Source organism: Sus scrofa, chromosome 6 (assembly GCF_000003025.6).
Source record: "Sus scrofa isolate TJ Tabasco breed Duroc chromosome 6, Sscrofa11.1, whole genome shotgun sequence".
NCBI classification, from domain to species: Eukaryota; Metazoa; Chordata; class Mammalia; order Artiodactyla; family Suidae; genus Sus; species Sus scrofa.
This window is the reverse complement of record NC_010448.4, coordinates 3,218,231-3,242,711: the sequence shown is the minus strand read 5'-3', so window position 1 is coordinate 3,242,711 and position 24,481 is coordinate 3,218,231. Positions and strand designations below refer to the sequence as shown.

General features: G+C 49.8%; 1 protein-coding gene across 2 annotated transcripts in view; it reads right to left on the bottom strand.

Annotated features, from left to right (window-relative positions):
- Positions 1-24,057, bottom strand: part of GINS2 (GINS complex subunit 2) — a 34,086-nt gene extending 10,029 nt beyond the window's left edge. For both annotated transcript variants that reach the window (XM_003126817.4, XM_021093716.1), the window contains exons 1-4: positions 23,833-24,057; positions 23,507-23,621; positions 3,133-3,232; positions 347-473 (exon numbers count right to left, since the gene is read on the bottom strand). In XM_003126817.4, the coding sequence (XP_003126865.1) occupies positions 347-473; positions 3,133-3,232; positions 23,507-23,621; positions 23,833-23,922 (432 nt within the window). In that variant the 5' untranslated portion in view covers positions 23,923-24,057. The remainder of the gene's footprint in view (positions 1-346; positions 474-3,132; positions 3,233-23,506; positions 23,622-23,832) is intronic.

Sequence of the window (24,481 nt, the reverse complement as noted above, 5' to 3'; positions counted from 1 at the left end):
ATAGGCAGACGGGAGTGCCCCTCGTGGCTCAGTGGTTAACAAACCCGACAAGCACCCGTGAGGACACAGGTTCGATCCCTGGCCTCGCTCCGTGGGTGAAGGATCTGGCATGGCCATGGGCTGGGGTGTGGGTCGCAGACGCGGCTCGGATCTGGCCCGGCTGTGGCTGCGGTGTAGGCCGGCGGCTACAGCTCCAATTCGACCCCTAGCCTGGGAACCTCCATGTGCCGAGGGTGTGGCCCTAAAAGACAGAAAAAGTAAGGAAGCAAGGGGCGATCACTTGTGGAAAGCCCAGCCCAGCTGGGAAGCCTGTCCCGAGGGGCCGTCCCGCGGGCCCCGGGCCCACCTTGGCGTGTGCCTCCTGCTGCCTCACGAAGCTGTCCGCAGACACGCGCAGCTTGGCTACGCGAGTGTCCCACACGTCCTTGATGAGGGTCCGGATCTCATCGGCTTTCGGGATGTTGTCCGAGGCGCTAGAGCAAAAGCAAGAGGTGCCGTGAACGGCCCTCGGAGGCCCCCGGGCACCCACCCAACCCCAGACACCGGGGCTGCTTTGTCAGCGCCGCCCGGATACCGCACAACACACAAGCTCTGCTTCAGCTCAAAGTTTGTTTCACTGCGTGCTCAGTTTTATTTATTTATTTTTTGGCCACACGTGCAGCATGTGGAAGTTCCTGGGCCAGGGCTCAAACCTGCACCACAGCAGCAACCCAAGCAGCTACAGTGACAAGGCCAGATCCTTAACCCACTGCACCACAAGGGAACTCCCTGTGTGTTCAATTTTAAAATGCAAGGATTGCCTGGAGTTCCCTGGAGTCTTCACGAGTAAGGACTTGGCATTGTCACCGCTGTGGCTTGGGTTCCATCCCTGGCCCGGAACTTCTGCATGCTATGGGCACGGCTTTAAAACAAGACAAGACAAAACCAAACCAAACCAAGGATTTCTAGCACTCACGCTCAGCACCAAGAAACTCAGCCACGATCCACATGGCCTGCTTGTTAACTGTCGCGTGGCAGGCTCTGCCACAAGGGCTGCTGGGGTTTGCCTGAAAGTGTTAGCTATCAGAGTAAGCTCTAGGTTGGTCCCCTCTGCCTCAGGATAACTCGGTGTTGTGTGCTGTAGACTTTCCATCCAGAATGGACTTCTTCCAAGGGCTGGCTCAGAGATCACAACTTCTAATGCTTATGCCCCGTCGGTTATCTGAGGGCGCCACCCCGCCAGGGAAGGAAGGCAACAGCTCCGTGCCCAGCACTGCCCAGCGCTTCCAGCCTCACAGAAGCCCTGAAGGGTAGGTACTGTCCCACTCAACCGAGCAAACACAAAGACGTTTGCACAAGCCACAGAAGCAAGCACAAAGTAGCACCAACAGCACCCCCGCACACAGCAGATTCTGGGTAAAGGTTTGAACTGGAGTCAGCAAGGGGCACTGGTAGCCTTCCTGTGGGACACACTTTTAAACTCGCCTTTGAAGGAGAGACAAACTAGAAGACAAAACAAGAGCCAACCCTACTCGCCCCCTGGCACTCCGGGACTAGCTGGAACTGACCTCCCCACCCGCTAGCATGAGCTCCTGGTGAGCAGCCAGACAACTACTAGTGGGGTCTCAAATGCACACAGCAGATTTTACTTCAGACTCAAACATTTGGGTCTCATGCTCTGAACAGCAGGTGAAGAACAAAGGACCCCAGCTCCCTGTTCACTCGACGGCCCACAAAGGCCCGAGCAGAGGCAAGGACTAGGAGTCCTGAGATGAGGCTTTCGATGGGAACCGCGTGCCTAACATGCCCACCCTCAAAAACAAGACGAGCAGGCTGCATCCCTGCTTCCATTGTCCCTTCTATGTCACTCCCTCTTCGCCGTGGCACCCCCCCGCCACCTCCCGGGGCCTCTGCCCACCCCCGCCCCCCGTCCAGCAGCTCGCAGCTCTGCTCCCACCTGCACCTGCTCGCACCCCCCCTCCACAGCGCCCTCCTTCCCCCGTCCTGTCCCACAAGCCAGGGCTCCCTGCCCGCGCAGCACCAGGCGGTGGGGCTGCAGCCCAGGCACTGCGACTGCCTGTGCGAGGGTCACTAGTCTTCCCCACAAAACCAGAGCTCCAGCCGACCCCACGACGCCACCACCCGGCAGCAGGCTGAGCACAGAACCTCGTCAACAGCAGAACCGCGGCCTCGTGTCAGCTTAAGGCCAAGTCCACACTGTGCAAATTTTCATTCAAATTCCGAAGCGCCAGTCCCTGCGCCCCTGGCCCTCGCTGCTCGACAGAAGGCCGTTGCGATGTTTGTTCTAGTTCTGCTCTTGAATCCATTAAAAGGGGCTCAGGGCTTCAAAAGCTTGCATTTTACAAATGACAGTCTCAGCACGTCCTCAGCAAGCTGCGCCACACGGGCCTGCTCCGAGCCTTACACGGGTTCCTCCTCGCAGCAAGCGGGAGTGCCAGGCGCCCGAGACGCCCTGCCCGAGAGAACTGGGGCTGCGGGGAGCACAGCGCTGGCACGAGGAGGCGAACACAACTCAGAGGCGGGAGGATGGCCCTGCTGCTCAACCCAGGCACGGAGCAGGGGCCGGGCGGCTTACCGCGCAGAAAGCAGTGTGCACACCCCACACGGCCCCCTCCAGCCCCCCATCCTGCCCCCACAGGACCCAAGCTCTGAGGACCTGGGCAGGTGGAGGAGGAGTGGAAGCGCCAGCGCGGGCCTGGGCCCTGGGGCAGCAGAGGGGAGCGCGTCGGCGCCGCCTTGAGAAGGAACAAGGGGGCACGGCCGCCGGGTGGGGAGAGAAGCCGCGCGGGAAGGGAAGCGCTATCCGGACAGCACGTTTTTGCCTCCCAGGCCAGCGAGACCTCAGGGCACAAGCCCAGAGGAGGCAAAGGGTGCAGCCGACGCAGCCCCACACGCAGTTAAGACAGAGGCTCCTGAGGTGACGCGGTGACAGGGGCACACGCGGGCCTGCTCCCGGGGGGCCCTGCAGAGGGGAAGGAAGGGGGGCGCTCCCGGGAGGGAAGGGCGGAGATCAGGAGGAGAGGCGGGGCGACGTGCGCCCCACAGGCAACTCCCCGTTACTGGCTGGGGCCCCGGGGCCAGAGACGCCCCGAACCCCGGGATGACCTGGCGCACGCCGGGAGGGACACTTACTGGTTCAGCAGGAGCTTCGTGAGTTCCGTGTAGTGAGGGTTGGGCGCAGGCGTAAAAGTGTCTTCCTTCCGCTCATGGTCCCTCATCTTCTCCAACTTCTCTGCAATTGAGGAGTGAAGGCGTTTTACCACGACCATGACCAACGACGTATTTAAGACCTTCCAAGTTCACCAAGTAACCACACTACTTACTCTATCAACAAATACGTTAAAAAAACGGACAGACCAGCCACCGTGGGGAGTCCCATTTCTATCAGTAGATAACTCAGGGCCAATCTCCTCGAACGCTTCTCGCAGACAAGGCTGTCGGCTGGGGCTCTGGTCGCTCCAGGCTGCAGCGTGCGTGACGGAAAACAGTGCGTCACAGTCGGGAGTGCTCCTCTTAGGACAGAGCGAAGGATGCCCTTTGACGCCCCCGGACGTGACACGCAGTGACCACAGTAACTAGTACCGGAGACCCTCCTTTACCTGCAGGAACCCTTGTGCACAAGAGGGCAAGACAACGCCCAACCAACCGGGGGTGGGAGCCCCGCATCTGGAATCCAGCGTGAGTCCAGCCCGCCTCTACACGCCTCCGCCACCGTCCGTGCCCCCCGCCCCGATGGCCTGAGAAAACCCTGGTGCTGCATCTGCACTGCCCAAGTGGCTGAGGGTCACACCGGCGCAGCGCTGCCGGGGGTCTTGTTTGAAAGGACGGGCCGCCCATCCCCCGCGGCCCCTGCGCTCCATCCCCGTCCCCATCACAATGTCCTCGTCCCCCACCCCAGCCCTCACCCTGTGGGGCGCCCCCGCTCCCCCACCAGCCTGCTGAGGGCTGCACACTAGACACCCCCTTCCCCGGCCCGGCACCTGCCCTCACTCTCCAGGGACCCCCGTCCCCCTCACGGCTCGACCCTCCTGTCAAACCCAATGCAACACCTTCCACCTTGAAAAGAACCACGGCCACCGGGGCCACAACCTGTGCCTGGGCAAACCCAGCGGCCGCATCTCAGGGCGCATCACAGCTGCCAAGGGCCAAGCCCTGCCACGTGTCATCGGCTGTGGCTTCTGGACCACTGCTCCCCTCGCTTTCGCTTCTCACCACCCCTGCTCCCCCAGACCTGCCGCCCCCGAATGCGGAGGGGAGCACTCGCCGCCTCCCGCACCCAAGCTCCTGACCCAAACCGGCCACGGCCCACAGCACTGCCACCCGGAGGGCTGACCGGCACCTCAAGGGTCACGTGTGCAGAGCCCGCCTCGTGGCTCCCACTCCAGCCCGCACACTGTCCCCCCATCCGCCCCGTCTCAGAAGCAACACCCCCGGCCCCTCCTGCAGCTCAAGCCGGCACCCCTGGCAGTCACCCCTGCCCCCGCTCTCCCGTGGCCACCCGTCGGCAAAGCCTGCCCATCTTTTCTGCAGAAGACCTCTGCCTACCTCCTGCCCCCAACTGCCAAGCCCCCCAAGCTCCGGCCGGCAACTCCCTGCAGCTGGCTTCCCTCCCGCATCCTCTCCACACAGCAGACCAATTCTTTTCCTTTTTTATTTTTATTTTATGGTTCTCTTGCTGTCTTTTCTAGGGCTGCACCCGTGGCACATGAGGTTCCCAGGCTAGGGGTCTAATCTGAGCTGTAGCCACCGGCCTACACCACAGCCACAGCAACGCGGGATCTGAGCCGCATCTGCGACCTACACCACAGTTCACGGCAACGCTGGATCCTTAACCCACAGAGCGAGGCCGGGGATCGAACCCGCAACCTCAAGGTTCCTAGTCGGATTCGTTAAGCACTGCGCCACGACAGGAACTCCCTCTTTTCCTCTTCAACATTGAAGAGCGTGCCCGACCCCTCTGCAGCAAACCGCAAAGACTGACCATGCCCAGGGCCGGCCACGAGTGGAGCAGCAGGAACTCTCGTGCGTTGCAGCTGCCCTTAGAGCAGAGGCCCCCCTCCTGAGGGCCGCTCAGCAGCTTCTAACGTTAGCCGGTCTGTCCATGACCTGGCAAGTCCATGACTCTAGGTACTTATTTATCCCAGAGAAATAAACACATATATCCACAGAAACAGTCAAGTTGTTCAAAGCAGCCTTATTCACAAGAGCCCAAAATGGAAAATGACCTACTATCCACACCGAAAGAATGGGTGACCCGACAGTGAGAGTCGCACAGTGGAGCAGCACCCAGCGCTGACGGCACGATGTGACACACCTGCAGTGACAGGGCTGGATCCCAGTAACTTCAGGTTGGATAAGAGAAGTCCAGCCAACACTGGCGGGCTCGGGGAGGGCCCCCGGGCTGCCGGGGAGCTCTGCCACGTCTCCCCGGCGGGGCCCAGGCCTGCAAGCAAAAAGCGCAGGCCGACTCGCTCCACGCCCTGCCGCTGACTCGCCTCCCCCGAGACAGGGTCTTGCCTGTCTCACCATGGGTTTGCCGAGGTCAAAGGCAGGAGAAAAGGCAGCCGTGCTCACAGGACCAGGGTCTGGTCGGGCTCCCGGCAAAGAAGCCCCGAAGAGCAGGAGTTTCCCGTCACGTTTAAGGGCCACCAGATTCTCTCACGCCTCGGGGCCAAGGAGGAAAAAGCAGGCCCAAGCAGTCTTCCTTTTTCTTTTTGGGGTCGCATCTGAGGCACATGGAAGTTCCCAGGTTAGGGGTAGAATCCAAGCCAGCCTACGCCACAGCCACATCAATGCAGGAGCCAATCCACATCTGCAATCTACACTGCAGCTTGTGGCAACCCTGGATCCTTAACCCACTGAGCGAGGGCAGGGATCAAACCTGCAGCCTCTTGGATACTGGTTGGATTCTTAACCCACTGAGCCACAACAGGAACTCCCTCAAGCAGTCTTTCCCAAACTGTACTTGCGGTTGCCCGGCCCTGTGTTCTCTGCTTCTGGGGACAGGTGTCCCCGGGTGGGTCCCAATGGGAAGAGGACAGTCCAGATTGCTTACAGACCTTTTTTTTTTTTTTGTCTTTTTAGGGCCGCACCCATGGCACATGGAGGTGCCCAAGCTAGGGGTCTAATTGGAGGTACAGCTGCCAAACTACAGCACAGCCACAGCAACGTGGGATCCGAGCCGTGTCTGCGCCCTACACCACAGCTCACGGCAACGCCGGATCCTTAACCCACGGAGCCAGGCCAGGGATCAAACATGCAACCCCATGGTTCCTAGTTGGATTCATTCACCACTGCGCCACGACGGGAACTCCGCTTACAGACTTTTCAAACTGTATCCGTCCCCCAACCCCAACGGGAAATCAACTGAAGATGCCTTCCTGTAACAGCCACTCCTCCCTCCCAGGGGAGGAAGAGACGCCAAGGTCCCGGGGAAGCCTGTCTGCACCTTTGGTGCAGTCTTGTATTTTTTTCAAGTGTTACTGAGGCGTAACCAACATGCCATACGGTTCCCAGGTTTCAAGTGTTGGGTGGCGCAGGGCTCCTCACCCACCCACAGCCTGGCGCCCCCGCACTTCTGCCGACTCTGGCCATGGTCTTCTGGAGGCGGGATTGGGATGGCAGCAGAGAAGGCCTGGAGCTCACCTTCCCTCGCCAACACACCAAAACCACAACCAACGGCTGAACAATCATCCAAAAATAGACTGGACGCTGCCAAAACAGACATCCTACCCTCAGAGACAGACAACCACATCGAGACAGCAGGAGGGCTGCTAGAGCAACATGAGCAATCCCATACCTGCCGGGCGTGCAATCCAGACTGGAAAGGCGCCACCCCCAGCAGGAGTGGGCGTTCCCAGCCCCACATCAGGTTCCCACGCCTGGGGGCCTGGCAGTGGGAGGAGGAGCCCCCAGAGCATCTGGCGTTGAGGGCCAGCAGGGCGTGTGCGCAGGAGCTCCGCCGGCCTGGGGGAAACAGACTCTTCCGAAGGACACACACAGGCTTTTACGAGCTCTGAGTCCCGGGGCAAAGCAGAGACTATTAGCATCTGGGTCAGACCTGCCTGCCGACCTTGGAGGATCTCCTGGGAAAACAGGGGGCGGCTGTGGCTTGTGGGGGAAGGACACTGGAGGCAAAGGTCTCAGCAACAGTCTTCTGTGTGAACTCCCCGGAGGCGGCCATTCTGGAAAAACCTGGCCCCCCTCTCCAGGCCTGAGAAGCCCCAGGCCAAACAAACAACAAGCAGGGTGGGAACACAGCCCCACCCAAAGGCAGACCTACTGCGTAAAGTCCTCCTGTAAAGTCCTCCTCGGCACTCAGCCACCTCTAATCTCACCCAGAGACAAAGCCCCACCCAGCAGAGGGATGAGACAAGTCTGCCGACCAGCGGGCAGGCACCAGTCCCTCCCAGCAGGATGGCTGCAGCAAGCCCCCATTCCAACTTCAGCCACAAGGGGGCAGACCTCATAGGCGAGAGAGGCCACAACCCTACTGCCTGCCAAAAGGAGACCACGCCAAAAAATCTACACAAAATGAAAAGGCAGAGTTATGACCCAGATGAAGGAACAAGAATAAAAACCCGGAAAAACAGCTGAGTGATCTGGAGTTTAGCAACCTCCATGAAAAAGACTTTAGAAAGATGACTGCAAAGATGATTCAGGATCTTGGAAATAAATCGGAGGCAAAGACTGATAAATTATAAGAAACGCTGAACAAAGAAATAATAAATAAAATAATAAAACAATAAAAGATTTAAATGTTAAGCCAGCAGAGATGAAAAATACAGTAAGAAATAAAAAATTCCCTAGAAGGAACTAACAAGAGAATACGGGAGGCAGAAGGACAAATACATGAGGTCTAAGACGGACGGGTGGAAATTACAGAGCAGAACAGCCAAGACCGAAAAGAAGCGAGGACAGGCCACGGGAACTCTGGGACAACTTTAAATGCACCAACATCTGCATCCCAGGGGTGCCAGACGGAGAAGAGAAGGGGCCAGGGAAAATATGCGAAGAGAAAATGGCCAAAAACTTCCCCAACAGGGAGAAGGAACCAGCCCCTCAATCCAGGAAGCACAAGGAACACCATAGAACATACATCCAAGCAGGAGCACCCCGAAGCATCCATTAATCAAACTGACCAAAATTAAAGACAAAGAGAAAATATGGAAAGCAGCTAGGAAAAAGAAACAAGTAACATGCAAGGGAGCCCCAGTAAGGTTATCAGCTGATTTTTCAGCAGAAACTCTGCAGGCCAGAAGGGAGGGGCACAACAGACTCGGGGTGATGAAAGGAAACAACCTCCAACCAAGATAACTCCACTCAGCAAGGCTCTCGTTCAGACTTGAAGGAGCCATCAAAAGCTTTGCAGACAAGCACCACTAAACCAGCTTTCGGACGTCTCTGGGGGGTGGGGGGAGCCACAACTAGAAACCAAGAAAACTACAAACGCCGAGGCTCGCTAGTTAATGGCAAGTATATAGTAACAAGACAGGACATCATCCACATAAATGTGCTACCAAACCAGAAATGGTGAGAAGATGAAGGTACAAATGCAGGACACTGGAGACCCATTTGCAATTAAGAGGCCAGAGACTTAAAATTATCTTGTGTGGAGTTCCCATCGTGGCGCAGTGGTTAACGAATCCGACTGGGAACCATGAGGTTGCAGGTTCGGTCCCTGCCCTTGCTCAGTGGGTTGACGATCCGGCGTTGCTGTGAGCTGTGGTGTAGGTTGCAGATGCGGCTCGGATCCTGCATTGCTGTGGCTGTGGAGTGGGCCGGTGGCTACAGCTCTGATTGCCCCCCTAGCCTGGGAACCTCCATATGCCAAGGGAGCAGCCAAGGAAATGGCAAAAAGACAAAAAAAAAAAAAAAAAAAAAAAAATTATCTGGTGTATATCTATGTATCTATATCGATATCGATAGGTTCCTATACCAAAACTTCATGGTAACTGCAAACGAAAAATCTACACTGGATACACACACTAATAAGAAAACGCAATCCACGAGGGGCTCAAAATGTTGCAGGAATAAGAGGTGGCGTTCACCTTCCTTCACAAACATCAAAAACCCAACCAACCAACCATCTAGGAGTTCCCACTGTGGCCCAGTGGGTTAAGAACACAACCAGTATCCATAAGGATGCGGGTTCGATCCCTGGCCTCGTTCAGTGGGTTCGAGGATCCCAGTGTTGCCACAAGCTGAGGTGCTGGTCACAAACACAGTTCAGAGCTGGTGTTCTTGTGGCCGGCAGCTGCAGTTCTGGTTCAACCCCGAGCTTGGCAACTTCCACATGCCGCAGGCGAGGCCCTAAAAAGACAACACACAAAAAGACCACGTGCATGCAGAACAATTCACACAGACCATCTACTGAACGCTGGCAGAAGACCTTAAATCTCCAAAAAAGGGCAAGAAACCCTCCACATACCTGGGTAGAAAAGAAAAAAAGAGAGAGATGAGAAAAAAAAGCAATCAGGATGGGACCAGAGCTCCTGAGAGGGAGCTGGGAAAGAGAAATGGAATCTGCACCCTGGAAGGCCACCTAACTGACGGGTAGATCAGCTAAGTCAGAGGCGGAATCTCAAAGCCGTGGAGAAAAGCAGAGCAGCCGGACTGAGGAGGGCAAAGCAGAGACAGCCACACAAAACATCGGGGCCACTGCCCCAAACACCGCAGCCTGGGACATTCGGGAGGGAGCTGGGTGCTGCGACTCAGGCTTCAGAGAACAAGAGAAATATAAGCAAAATGAGGATGCTCAGGCGGTATTCCCAGTTCAAAGGACAGAATCCCCTCCAGGAGAAAACCACGAAAGAGCCCTCTGAAGCCCAACAGAGACTGAGTTTAAAAAGGAGACAGTGAAAAGGCTGCAGGGGTTAAGAGCGGACCTCAACAGGAATGCACATAATTCTAGAAAGAAACTAGAACATACAAGGAGGAGCCAAGAAAAATGAGAAAATTCATTTGCAGAGACACAAGCTGCGTTAAAGGCATTGAGCAGCAAAATGAGTGACGCAGAGGAATGAAGAAGGGACTTAGAAGACGGAATAATGGAACTCATCCCATCGGGACAGCAGACAGAAAACCCAGTGAAAACACGTGAAAGCAGCGTACGAGAGCTACAGGATATTCAGCAGTCTCTGCCTAAGAGGGGTTCCAGGAGAAGAAAAAGGAAAGGGGACTGAGGTATTTGAAGAAAGGATGTCTGCCAACTTCCCAAAGCTGAAGAAAACAGTTATCAAGACACAGGAAGGAGAGAGGGCCTCCAACAGGTTGAACCCAAACAGACCCACAGCAAAACGTATTATAATAAAAACGGCAAAAGTTAAGGATAAGGAGAGGGTTCTAAATGCAGCAAAAGAGGAGTGCCCGTCGCGGCTCAGTGGTTAACGAATCCGACTAGGAACCATGAGGTTGCGGGTTCGGTCCCTGCCCTTGCTCAGTGGGTTAACGATCCGGCAATGCCGTGAGCTGTGGTGTGGGTCGCAGACATGACTCGGATCCCGCATTGCTGTGGCTCTGGCGTAGGCCGGAGGCTGCAGCTCCGATTCGACCCCTAGCCTGGGAACCTCCATATGCTGCAGAAGCGGCTCAAGAAAAGGCAAAAAGACAAAAATAAATAAATAAATAAATGTGGCAAAAGAAAAACAAAGAGTTATTATCAGGGAACCCCCATAAGGCTGTCAGCTGATTTCTCTACAGAAACACTGCAGGCCAGAAGGGAGTGGCAAGATATATTCAAAGCTTTAAAAGGGAGAAACTGCAGCCTACAATACTCTACCCAGCAGGAATAATATTTTTTTTGTTGTTGTTGTTGTTGTTGTTGTCTTTTTTTTTTTTTGTTGTTGTTGTTGTTGTTGTTGTTGCTGTTGCTATTTCTTGGGCCGCTCCCGCGGCATATGGAGGTTCCCAGGCTAGGGGTCCAATCGGAGCTGTAGCCACCGGCCTACGCCAGAGCCACAGCAACGCGGGATCCGAGCCGCGTCTGCGACCTACACCACAGCTCACGGCAACGCCGGATCGTTAACCCACTGAGCAAGGGCAGGGACCGAACCTGCAACCTCATGGTTCCTAGTCGGATTCGTTAACCACTGCGCCACGACGGGAACTCCAGGAATAATATTTAAAATAGAAGAATAGAGACGTTTTCTAACAACAACCGAAAAAACCGCAAAGAATACAGCAATACTAAACCCATTCTAAAATACGGAACGGTCTCCTCTAAAAAGGAGAGAAGAGGACACAGGATGGAGGAAATCGCAACTGGAAAGTAATCCCTTAAATAAGATTGTATGTGAATCTAAAAGGAACAACACCCTATTCATAAAGCGACAATAAACACGAGGATACAGAAAAGGACACCAAAATCATACAATGTGGGGCGGGTTCCCATTGTGGCTCAGCGCTAACAAGCCTGACCAGTATTCATGAGAGCCCGGGTTTGATCCCTGGCCACATTCAGTGGGTTAAGGATCCGGCCCCGTGATGAGCTGTGGTGTAGGTTGCAGACATGGCTCAGATCTGGCATTGCTGTGGCTAGAGCGTAGGCTGCTGGCAGCAATATCTCCTATTCGATTCCTAGCCTGGGAACTTCCATATGCCACCAGTGTTGCCCTAAAAAGCAAACAAAAAAAACAAAAAACAAAGAACAACCATGAAATGCGGGGAAGGAAAGTAAGAAAATCTAGAGACTTTTTTTTTTTTAAAAGAATGTGTTTGAGGAGCTCCGGTTGTAGCACAGCGGAAACGAATCTAACTGGGAACCAAGAGGTTGCGGGTTCGATCCCTGGCCTCACTCAGTGGGTTAAGGATCCAGCACTGCCATGAACTATGGTGTAGGTCGCAGACATGGCTCGGATCCTGTGTTGCTGTGGCTGTGGCATAGGCTGGCAGCTGCAGCTGCGATTTGATCCCTAGCCTGGGAACTGCCATATGCTGCTGGCATGGCCCTAAAAAGCCAAAAAAAAAAAAAAAAAAAAGTTTGAAACTATATGACTATGAGGCTAAAGCAAGCACATATAGGAAGGGGTTAATATACTTGAAAAAATGGCAACCACAAATCAAAAGCAAACAATATATTTACAAGAACTAAGAAGACACAAGCATAAAATAAAAGGAAATCACCCCCACCAAAAAAGAGAAAAGAACAAAGGAAAAACACAAAATCAAATGGAAAACAAGGGTTAAAATGGCAACAAATACATGTTTATCAATAATTACCTTAGGAGTTCCCGTTGTGGCTCAGTGGCTAACGAATCCGACTAGGAACCATGAGGTTGCGGGTTCAATTCCCAGGGTAGGGGTGGAAGCAGAGCTGCTGGCCCATGCCACAGAGACAGCAACGCAGGATCCGAGCCCCATCTGTGACCTACACTACAGCTCACGGCCATGCCTGATCCTTAACCCGCTGAGCAAGGCCAGGGATCAAACCCACATCCTCATGGATGCTACCTGGTTAGGTTCATTACTGCTGAGCCACGACAGGAACTCCAATGCACAGATCCTCTAGACAAACAATCAGTAAGCCAACAGAGATCATAAATGACACAACATGCAATTAACTACTATTTTTAGGACATTACACCCCCAAAAAACCAGAATACACATTCTTTTCAAGAGCGCATGGAACATCCTCAAGGAGTGACCAGCTACTCTGGGGCACAGAACCAATCTCAACAAGTTTAAGAGCACAGAAATTATTTCAAGCATCTTCTCTGACCATGGTGGCATGAAACAAGAAATCAACTACAGGAAAAGAAATAAGAAAAAACTGACTACATGGAGATTAAACAACAACAAGGACATCCAAAGGGAAATTAAAAAATGCCTTGAGACATATGATAATGAAAACACAACCATTCAAAAATCTATGGGATGCCGCAAAAGCAGTTCTTAAAGGCGAGTTCAGAGTGATACAGACCTTCCTCAGAACAAGCAGAAAATTCTCCTAATAACTTAACCTACCAGCTAAACGAATTAGAAAAAGAACAAATAAAACCCCAAGTCAGCAGAAGGGATAAAATTACAAAGATCAGAAAGAAAATCAGTAAAATAGACATTTAAAAAACAAAAACAAAAATAAACCCAAGGGAGTTCCCGTCATGGCGCAGTGGTTAATGAATCCAACTAGGAACCATGAGGTTGCGGATTCGGTCCCTGCCCTTGCTCAGTGGGTTAAGGATCCGGCATTGCCGTGAGCTGTGGTGTAGGTTGCAGAGGCGGCTCGGATCCCGCGTTGCTGTGGCTGTGGTGTAGGCCGGTGGCTACAGCTCTGATTAGACCCCTAGCCTGGGAACCTCCATATGCCGCGGGAGTGGTCCCAGAAAAGGAAAAAAGACAAAAAAAGACCAAAAAAAAACCCCAATACAACAAAAAGCTGGTCCTTTGAAAGGGTAAACAAAATTGACAAACCTCTGTGCAGATTCACCAAGAAGAGAAAAAGAACCCAATTACACAAAATAAGAAATGAAAAAGGGAGTTCCCTTGGTGGCGTAGTAGTTAACGAACCCGACTAGGAACCATGAGGTTGCGGGTTCCATCCCTGCCCTTGCTCAGTGGGTTAAGGATCTGGCGTTGCCGTGAGCTGTGGTGTAGGTCGCAGACATGGCTTGGATCCCACGTTGCTGTGGCTCTGGCGTAGGCTGGTGGCTGCATCTCCAATTCGACCCCTAGCCTGGGAACCTCCATACGCCGCAGAAGCGGTCATAGAAAAAAAGCCAAAAAAAAAAAGCCAAAAAAAAAAAAAAAAAAAAAAGAAATGAAAAAGGAGAAATCTCAACAGATGCTGCAGAAATAGAAACAGAGAATATTATGAACAATTATATGCCAATACATTTGACAACCTATAAGAAATACTCTATTTTCTAGATACAGAGCTTGCCAAAACTGAGTCAAGAAGGAATAGATCATTTGAATGGACTGATCACTAGAAATGAAAGAGTATGGAATAAAACACTCCCTACAAACAAAAAGTCCAGGACCTGATGGCCTAACAGGGCATTCTACTAAACATACAAAGAAGAACTTACAAGCATCCTTTTTAAAATTTTCCAAAAGGTTGAAGAAGAAACACTCCCAAAGACATCCGATGAAGCCACATCACCTCAATACCAAAACCAGACAAAGAAACTATCAAAAAAAAAAAATTATAGGCCAGTATCTTTGATGAATATAGATGCAAATATTCTCAACAAAGTTTTAGCCAACTGAATCTAACAACATATAAAAAAGATCACACACACACAAAGAAATAAATAAAATAAAAAAATAAAAAATACCACAAAACGTGACCAAGTGGGGTTCATCCCAAGGTCACCACGATGGTTCAGCACATGCAAATCAATCAACGTCATCCACCACATTAACAAAAGAAAAGTCAAAAACCACATCATCACCTCAATAGATGCAGAAAAAGCACGTGAGGAAATCCAACATCCATTCAGAATAAAAACTCTTACCAAACTGGGTATAGAGGGAGCATATCTTAACATACTAAAAGCCAATTAAAAAAAACCCCACAGCCAATGTAATACTCAGTGGAGAAAAGCTGAAAGCCTTCCTGCTATAATCTGGAACAAGATAAGGGTGCCTGCTCTCGCCACTTTTATTCAGCATAGCATTGGAAGCCCTAGCAGGAGCAATCAAACAAAAGAACTAAAGAGCATCCAAACTGGAAGGGAAGAGGTGAAATTGCCACTATATGCAGATGACATGATACTATATATAGAAAACCGGAAGGACTCAACCCAAAAACTACTCAAACTGATCAAGCAAAGTAGCAGGATACAAGATTAACATTCAGAAATCAGCTGCATTTCTGTACACCAACGACGAAGTATTAGAAAAGGAATATAGGAGTTTTCGTTGTGGCTCAGAGGTAATGAACCTGACTAGGATCCATGAGGATGCAGGTTCAATCCCTAGCCCCACTCAGTGGGTTAAGGATCCAGCATCACCATGAACTGTGGTGAAAGTCACAGACACGGCTGGGATCTGGTCTTGCTGTGGCTGTGGCCCAGGCCGGCAGCTGCATCTCCAATCTGATCCCTAGCCTGGGAACTTCCATGTGCCATGAGTGTGGCTCTAAAAAGACACACAAAATAAGGAATATAAAAATACCTTTTAAAATTGCACCCCAGGAGTTCCCGTCGTGGCGCAGTGATTAACGAATCCGACTAGGAACCATGAGGTTGCGGGTTCGATCCCTGGCCTGGCTCAATGGGTTAAGGATCCAGCATTGCCATGAGCTGTGGTGTAGGTTGCAGACGCGGCTCGGATCCCGCGTTGCTGTGGCTGTGGCATAGGCCAGCGGCTACAGCTCCAATTCGACCCCTAGCCTGGGAACCTCCATATGCCAAGGGAGCGGCCCAAGAAATGGCAAAAAGACAAAAAATAAATAAATAAGTAAATAAAATAAAATTGCACCCCCCCAAAATTAAATACCTAGGAATAAACCTGACCAAGGAGGTGAAACACTTATATGCTGAAAACTATAAAAAAAATTAATCAAGGAAATTAAAGAGGATTCAAAGAAATGGCAAGCTACTCCATGCACTGGAAAAATTAGTACCATTAAAATGGCCATACTCCCCAAAGCAATCGACATATTTAATGCGATCCCTATCAATTACCCATGACAGAGTTCCCATCGTGGCTCAGTGGTTAACGAATCCAACTAGGATCCATGAGGATGGGGGTTCAATCCCTGACCTAGCCCAGTGGGTCAAGCAAGGATCCGATATTGCCATGAGCTGTGGTGTAGGTGGCAGAAACAGCTTGGATCTGGCATTGCTGCAGCTCTGGTATAGGCTGGCAGTTGTAGCTCCAATTTGACCCCCTAGCCTGGGAACTTCCATATGCCCCAAGTGGGGCCCTAAAAAGAAAAAAAATATATATCACAGGACTAGAACAATCCAAAATGTACATGAAATCATGGAGTTCCCATCATCGCGCAGCAGAAACAAATTCTGAGGTTGTGAGTTCGATCCCTGGACTTGCTCAGTGGGTTAAGGATCCAGCATTGCCGTGAGCTGTGGCGTAGGTCGCAGATGTGGCTCGAATCCCGAGTTGCTGTGGCTCTGGCCTAGGCTGGCAGCTGTAGCTCTAATTAGACCCCTAGCCTGGGAACCTCCGTATGCCGCTAGCGCAGCCCTAAAAAGCAAAAAAAAAAAAAAAATTTATATGGAACCCTAAGAGACTCAGAATTGCCAAAGCAATCCTGAGGAACAAAAACCAAGCAGGAGGCATAATTCTTCCAGACGTCGAACAATATCACAAATGTACAGTCATCAATACAGTGTGGTGCAGGTACAAAAACAGACACACAGACCAACAGAATGAGAGAGAGTATCCAGGAATGAACCCAGACACCTATGGTCAATAAATCTTCGACAAAGGAAGCAAGAATATAAAATGGGGAAAAGCCAGTCTCTTCAGCAAGTGGTGCTGGGCAGACTGGACAGCTGCATGTAAATCAGCTAGAAACTAGAAACTAGAACACGCCCTCACGCGATGCACAAAAATAAACTCAAGATGGCTTAACGACTTAAACATAACACGTGACACCACCGAACTCCTAGAAGAGGACATAGGCAAAACATTCTCTGACATCAACTGTGCAAAAATTTTCACAGGTCAGCTCCCAAGGCAATAGAAATAATAACAAAAATAAACCAATGGGACCTAATCAAGCTGACAAGCTTTTGCACAGCAAAGGAAATCATACATTAAAAAACAAAACAACAACAACAAAAAACAGCCTATGGACCGGGAGAAAACAGTTGCAAATAATGCAACCAGCAAGGGCTTCATCTCCAAAATACACAAACAACTCATACAACTCAACAGCAAAAAACCAAACAATCCAACTGAAAAATGGGCACAAGACCTAAAGAGACATTTCTGCAAAGAAGACACGTGGATGGCCAACAGGCCTCATAAAGAAATGCTCAACATCACTGCTTACTAGAGAAATGCAGATCAAAACTACAATGAGGTACCACCTCACACTGATCAGAATGGCCATCATTAGTAAGTGGACAAATAACAAAAGCTGGAGAGGGTGTGGAGAAAAGGGAACCCTCCTGCACTGTTGGTGGGAATGTAAACTGGTACAGCAACTATGGAGAACAGAATGGAGGTTCCTCAGAAAACAAAATATAGAATGACCATATGACCCTGCAATCCCACTCCTGGGCATCTACTGACACAAAACTTTGATTCGAAATGATACATACACCCCTATGTTCACTGCAGCACTATTCACAACAGCCAAGACATGGAAACGACCTCAATGTCCACCGACAGATGAATGGATTAGGAAGATGTGGTACATATACGCAATGGAATACTACTCAGCCATTAAAAAAAGAACCAAATAATGCCATTTGCATCAACATCGATGCAACGAGAGATTCTCATACTAAGTGAGGTCAAAGAGAAGAACAAATACCATATGAAATCACTTATATGTGGAATCTAAATATGCCACAACGAACCTGTCTACAGAACAGACACAAACTAATGGACATAGAGAACAGACTTGTGGTTGCCAAGGTGAAGGGGGAAGGAGTGGGATGGACCTGAGTTTGGGGTGAGTAGATGCCAACTATTCCATTTAGAGTGGATAAGCAATGAGGTCCTGCTCTACAGCACAGGGAACCAGATCCCATCACTTGTGGTATAACGTGATAAAAGATAATGCGAGAAAAAGAATGTACACCTATGTACAACTGGGTCACTTTACTGTACAACAGAAATTGACAGATCACCGTAAATCAGCTATAATAAAAATTTTTTAAAAAAATAGAAAAAGAATTCCAAGCACAACACCAAAGAGAGTCATCAAACCACAAGAGAAGAGGACAAGAGAAGAAAGAACAGCAAAAACAAATCCAAAACAATTAACAAAATGGCAATAACGAAATACCTATCAATAATTACCTTAAATGTAAATGGACTAAATGCTCCAACCGAGACACAGACTGGCTGAATGGATACAAAAACAAGACCCATGTGTATGCTGTCTTTAAGAGACCCACTTCAGTGTTGAAGACACATACAAACTCAAAGTGAGAGGATGGAAGAAAATATTGCCCGCAAAAGGAAATCAAAAGAAAGCTGGAGTATCAATCCTCGTATCAGACAAAATAGACCTTAAAATAAAAGCTGCAAGAAGAACATCACATAATTTTCAACAGACCAATCCAAGAAGGAGACACAACAATTGTAAATATATGCACCCAACATAGGAGCCCCTCAATATATGAAGCAACTGCTAACGGCCTTAAAAGGAGAAAGTGACAATAACACAATAATAATGGGGGACTTTAACACCCCACTTACAGCAATGGACAGATCATCCAGGCAGAAAACCAATAAGGAAGCCCAGGCCTTAAATGATGCATTAGACTTAATAGGCGTATATAGATAGAATAGTCCACCCAAAAGCAGCAGAATACACAGTCTCTAGGATAGGTCACATTCTGGGTCCCAAATCAAACCTCAGTAAATTTAAGAAAACTGAGGAGTTCCTGTGGTGGCGCAGTGGTTAACGAATCCGACTAGGAACCGTGAGGTTCCGGGTTCGATCCCTGCCCTTGCTCAGTGGGTTAAGGATCCGGCGTTGCCGTGAGCTGTGGTGTGGGTCGCAGACATGACTCGGATCCCGCATTGCTGTGGCTCTGGCGTAGGCTGGTGGCTATGGCTCCGATTAGGCCCCTAGCCTGGGAACCTCCATATGCCGCGGGAGCGGCCCAAGAAATGGCAAAAAGACAAAAAATAAATAAAAATAAATAAATAAATAAATAAATAAATAAAAGAAAACTGAAATCCTATCAAGCATCTTTTCCAACCACTATGCTTTAAGACCAGAAATCAACAAGAAAAAAACTGTAAAAAACACAGACATGTGCAGGCTAAACAACATGCTACTAAATAACTAATGGATCACTGAAGACATCAAAGAGGAATTTAATACCTAACTGCAAATGAGAACAAAGACTTAACAATCCAAAAACTATGGGATGGAGTTCCCAGCATGGCTGTGATAACAAGCCCAACTGGTATCCATGAGGATGTGGCTTCCATCCCTGGCCCTGCTCGGTGGGTTAAGAATCCAGCATTGCCATGAGCTGTGGTGTAGGCTGGCTCAGATCCTGCATGGCAGTGGCTGTGATGGAGGCTGGCAGCTGCAGCTCTGATTCAACCACTAGTCTGGGAACTTCCATATGCCACACTTGTGGCCATAGAAAGAAAGAAAGGAAAAAAAAAAAAAAAAAAGAATAAAGTACCTAGGAATAAACCTACCTAGACAAAAGACCTGTATTCTGAAAACTCTAAGACATTAGGAGTTCCCATCATGGCTCAGTGGTTAACAAACCCAACTAGCATGCAAGAGGATGCATGTTTGATCCCTGGCCTCGCTTAGTGGGTTAAGGATCTGGTGTTGCCATGAGCTGTGGTGTAGGTCGCAGACATGGCTCAGATCCCAAGTTTCTGTGACTGTGGTGTAGGCCAGCAGCAACAGCTCCGATTCAACCCCTAGCCTGGGAACCTCCATATAGTGTGGTTACAGCCCCAAAAAGATGAAAAAACAAAAACAAAAATCTCTAAGTTGCTCAGGAGAGAATTCAAAGATGATACAAAAAGATGGAAAGATATATCATGCTCCTAGATTGGAAGAATCAATATTGTCAAAATGACTATAGTATCCCAGATGATCTACAGATTCAACTCAATCCCTATCAAACTTCCAAAGGCATTTTTCACAGAACAAAACATTTACAAAAATTTTTGGAACCACAACAGACCCCAAATAGCCAAAACCATTCTCATCAAGAAAAATGGAGCTGAAGAAATCAGGCTCCCCGACTTCAGACTATACTACAAAGCTACAGTCATCAAAAGAGTATGGCACTGGCACAAAAACGGAAATATAGCTCAAAGGAACAGGAGAGAAAGCCCAGAAATAAACCCAAGCATGTATGGTCAACTTATCTAGGACAAAGGAAATAAAAATAAACAATGGAGGGGGATGGGGGGATGCACTGGGGTTGTGGGATGGAAAGCCTATAAAATTGGATTGTGATGATCATTGTACAACTATAAGTGTAATAAATTCATTGAGTAATAAAATATATATATATACATATACACACACACAATGGAGAAAAAGACAGTCCCTTCAGTAAGTGGTGCTAGGAAACTGGACAGCTGCATATAAAAGAATGAAATTAGAACACTCTCTAACACCGTACTCAAAAATAAAACTCAAAATGGATTAAAGACTTAAATGTAAAACCAGATACTTTAAAACTCTTAAAGGAAAACATATGCCAAGCACTATGACATAAACTACAGCAGTATCATCTCAGATGCACCTCTTAGAGTAATGACATAAAAACAAAAATAAACAAATGGGAGTTCCCACTGTGACTCAGTGGTCAGGAACCTGGCTACTGTCCATGAGGACGTGGGGTCAATCCCTGGCCTGGCTCAGTGGGTTAAGGATCAGGAGTTGCTGGGAGCTATGGTATAGGTTACAGACACGGCTAGGATCCTGAGCTGCTGTGGTGTAGGCTGGCAGCTACAGCTCCAATTCGACCCCTAGCCTGGGAACTTCCATATGCTGCAGGTGTGGCCTAAAAAGACAAAAAATGAACAAACAAATGGGACCCAATTAAACTCAAAAAGGTTTTGCACAGCAAAAGAAACCATAAACAAAAAGACAACCCACAAAATGGGAGAAAATATTTGCAAATTAAACAACTGACATGGGGACTAATCTCCAAAATAGATAAACACCTCCAGCAGCTCAGGATCAAAAAAACAATCTCATCAAAAAATGAGCAGAAGGAGTTCCCATTGTGGGGCAGTGGAAATGAATCTGACTAGCATCCATGAGGATGCAGGTTCAATCCCTGGCTTTGCTCAGCAGGTTAAGGATCTGCTGTTGCCATGAGCTGTGGTGCAGGTCGCAGACACCACACGGATCCCAAGTTGCTGTGGCTCTGGCGGAGGCCGGCACCTACAGCTCCAACTGGACCTCTATCCTAGGAACTTCCATATGCCTCAGGGGCAGCCCTAAAAAGCAAAAACAAATGAAAAAAATTAGCAAAAGATCTGAACAGAAATATCTCCAAAGAAGATACAAAGATGGCAAAAAAAAAAAACACATGAAAAAATGCTCAAGATGACTAATTATTAGAGAAATGCAAATTAACTACTGCTATGATGTATCATCCTACACCAGCCAGAATGGCCACCATTGAAAACCTACAATCAGTAATACTGGAGAGGGTGTGGAGAAAAGGGAATCTCTTACACTGCTGGTATGAATGTAAACTGGTACAACCACTATAGAAAACAGTATGGAGGTTCCTCAAAAAACTAAAAACAGAATTACCACATGATCCATCAATCCCACTCAGGGGCATCTATCCACAGAAAACCACCACTTGAAAAGAAACATGTACCCCCACTTTTTTTTCTTTTGCTTTTTAAGGCCTCACCTGTGACACATGAAGGTTCCCAGGCTAGGGGTCAAATTGGAGCTGTAGCTGCCGGCCTACACCACAGCCACAGAAATGTGGGATATGAGCTGCATCTTCGACCTACACCACAGCTCACGGCAACACTGGATCTTTAACCCACTAAGCGAGGCCAGGGATCAAACCCACAACCTCATGGTTCCTAGATGGATTCATTTCCGCTGTGCCACGATAGGAAGTCCTACCCCAATTTTCACTGCAGCACTATTCACAATAGCCAAGACACGGAAGTAACCTAAATGTCCATCAGCAGAGGAGTAGACAAAGAAAATGTGTAATAGACAATGAAATATTACTCACCAATAAAAAAGAATGAAATAATGGTGTCTGCATTGACCTAGAAATGATCATGCTAAATGAACTTAGTGAGAGACAAACAGCATATGCTATCACTTACATGTGGAATCTTTAAAAAAAGGATACAAATGAACTTATTTGCAGAACAGAAACAGACTCGGAGACTTTGAAAAACTTCTGGTTACCAAAGGGGACAGGTTGGGGCAGGGGTGGGGGGGGTGGACTGGGGGTTTGGGATGGAAATGCTCTAAAATTAGGTTGTGATAATGGTTGTAAAACTATAAATTAAATAAAATTCTCTTAATTAAACAATTTTCCTCCTTTCCTTTGGGCTGCACCCAGAGCATGCAGAAACTTCTGCGCCAGGGATTAAACAGGCACCACAGGGACAACTCCAGATCCTTAACCCACCTAATCGCCAGGGTACTTCTAGCACATTTTCATCACCCCAAAACCCCTATACCCCCATCCCTATACAACCACTAATCTCTGTCTCTGTGGATCTGCCTGCTCCGAGCAGTTTATGGAAATAAAATAATACTGGAGTTCCCATTGTGGCACAGTGGTTAATGAATCCGACTAGGAACCATGAGGTTGCGGGTTCGATCCCTGGCCTCACTCCGTGGGTTAAGGATCCAGCATTGCCGTGAGCTGTGGTGTAGGTTGCAGACGAGGCTCGGATCCCACATTGCTGTGGCTCTGGTATAGACTAGTGGCTACAGTTCCGATTAGACCCCTAGCCTGGAAACTCCATATGCCGCAGGAGCGGCCCTAGAAAAGATAAAAAGACCAAAAAAAAAAAAAAAAAAAGCCACATACACACAAAAGAAATAATACTGTGTGTAGTCTTTGAGTTCTCAACCTCATCCCTTGAAATGGCCAAAAATAAATTGCCTTCTGTATTTGACACCTTACTTCCATGCATTCTCTATAATGTGAAATGACTGCTCCTCCTGCTGGTCTACACTTATTTTTTTTTTTTTTAATTAGAAATGTTGATTTATGAATTCCCATTGTGGCTCGGTGCGTTAAGAAACCCACTGTAGTGGCTCTAGTAGCTTCAAAAGCCTGGTTTGATCCTGCCACCATTCACAATGGGTTAAAGCATCAGGCGTTGCTGCAGCTGTGGCTCAGATTCACGCCCTGGCCCCGGGACTTGCATATGTTATGGGTGCGGCCTTTAAAAAAAAAAAAAAGAAAAAAAGCAAAGAAGAGGAGATGAAGTTCCCATTGTGGCTCAGCAGGAAACGAACCCGGCTAGTAATCATGAGGATTCGGGTTCAATCCCTGGCCTTGCTCAGTGGGTTAAGATCTGGCATTGCTGTGAGCTGTGGTGTGGGCCCGCAGCTGTAGCTCCGATTCGCCCCCTATCCTGGGAACTTTCATAGGCCGCGACTGCGACCCTAAAAAGGAGAAAGAAGAAAAGTTGCTTTCGAGTCACAAAACACCTTTCAAGCAAGTTGAGGTATCTCAAAATCCGAACTAGAATCGGTACACACACCCCAGACGACGATTAGTAACAGCGGTCCGCGGCCTCTAGCAGGTGAGACCAGGCCCATTCATTGATTTCAGCTGAGGAGTGGATGCCGCCGAGAAGGAAGGACCCCGCGCGGGCGGGTGATCCCAGGTTCCACGGCACTCCTCGTCCCCCACGTCCTTACCTACGTCCATCCACTCGGGAGCGAGCAGCCGGCACTTCTGTCTTTGTTTCAGGTTGATGGCCAGCCACAGAGGCACCTGCACTGGTAAGCCAGGGTTGAAAGGCCCCAGGTCGCCCTGCCGAGGGACACGCAGCCCGTCACGCACAACAGAACATCGCTGGACCTCGCTGCTGCCCACTCGGCTGAAACCCAAATACAGGCAAAAGCCAACTCGGCCGAGCACCTCGCCCCACCGCCCACCCGCTCCGGGGCCCACACGCGGCCGCCCAACACCTGTGGGCGCTGGGCCGTCCCTCCCGGAAGTGGGAACCGACCAGGGTCCTCACCCCGATGAGGTAGATCTTGTCCAGACTGAAGTTCGGGATAATGGTGACCAGCTCCTTTTCAGCCAGAAACTCCACCTCGGCCGCGTCCATGGTGGAGCCAACAGTCAGCCCCAGCCTCTCCGGCGCCTGAGGCTCCCCGGCGTCCTGCAGAAACGCTGCGGCCGCCGCTTTCCCGCCACCGCGCGGAACCCGCCCCCGGGCCGGAAGGAGCCTTGACTGGCCTATAGGAACGCGACGCTCTCCGCTTAGCGGCGGAAGGCGGGGACCGCGGCTGCTACGAGCCCGCGGATTGGCGATCTTAAGCGAGGCCGTGCGCAGGCCCCGCCCCTCTCACGGAAGGCCACGCCCCCACGCGTCCCGGCCACGCCCCTGCCGTGGGCCAAGCACCTGTCGCTGGAAGCCCACCTGTTCCTGGTTCAGCGCTCCGTGTCTCTTCACCAGCCCTGTGCGCCTGCCCGCCCACACTGCGAGTCAAGCTGGGCGTGAAGGTGGGGTTTGGGGCCGGGAGCATATGCAATTAAAAGTCACGGCGTGACCAGGCTTACACAGACTGGACCCCAGCCCAGCGGAGCGAGGAAAGCCGTTGTTTCCTTTAACTTCATAACCTTCTGTTCTCCCAGTACACGAAGATCAATACCTATAAAAGTGC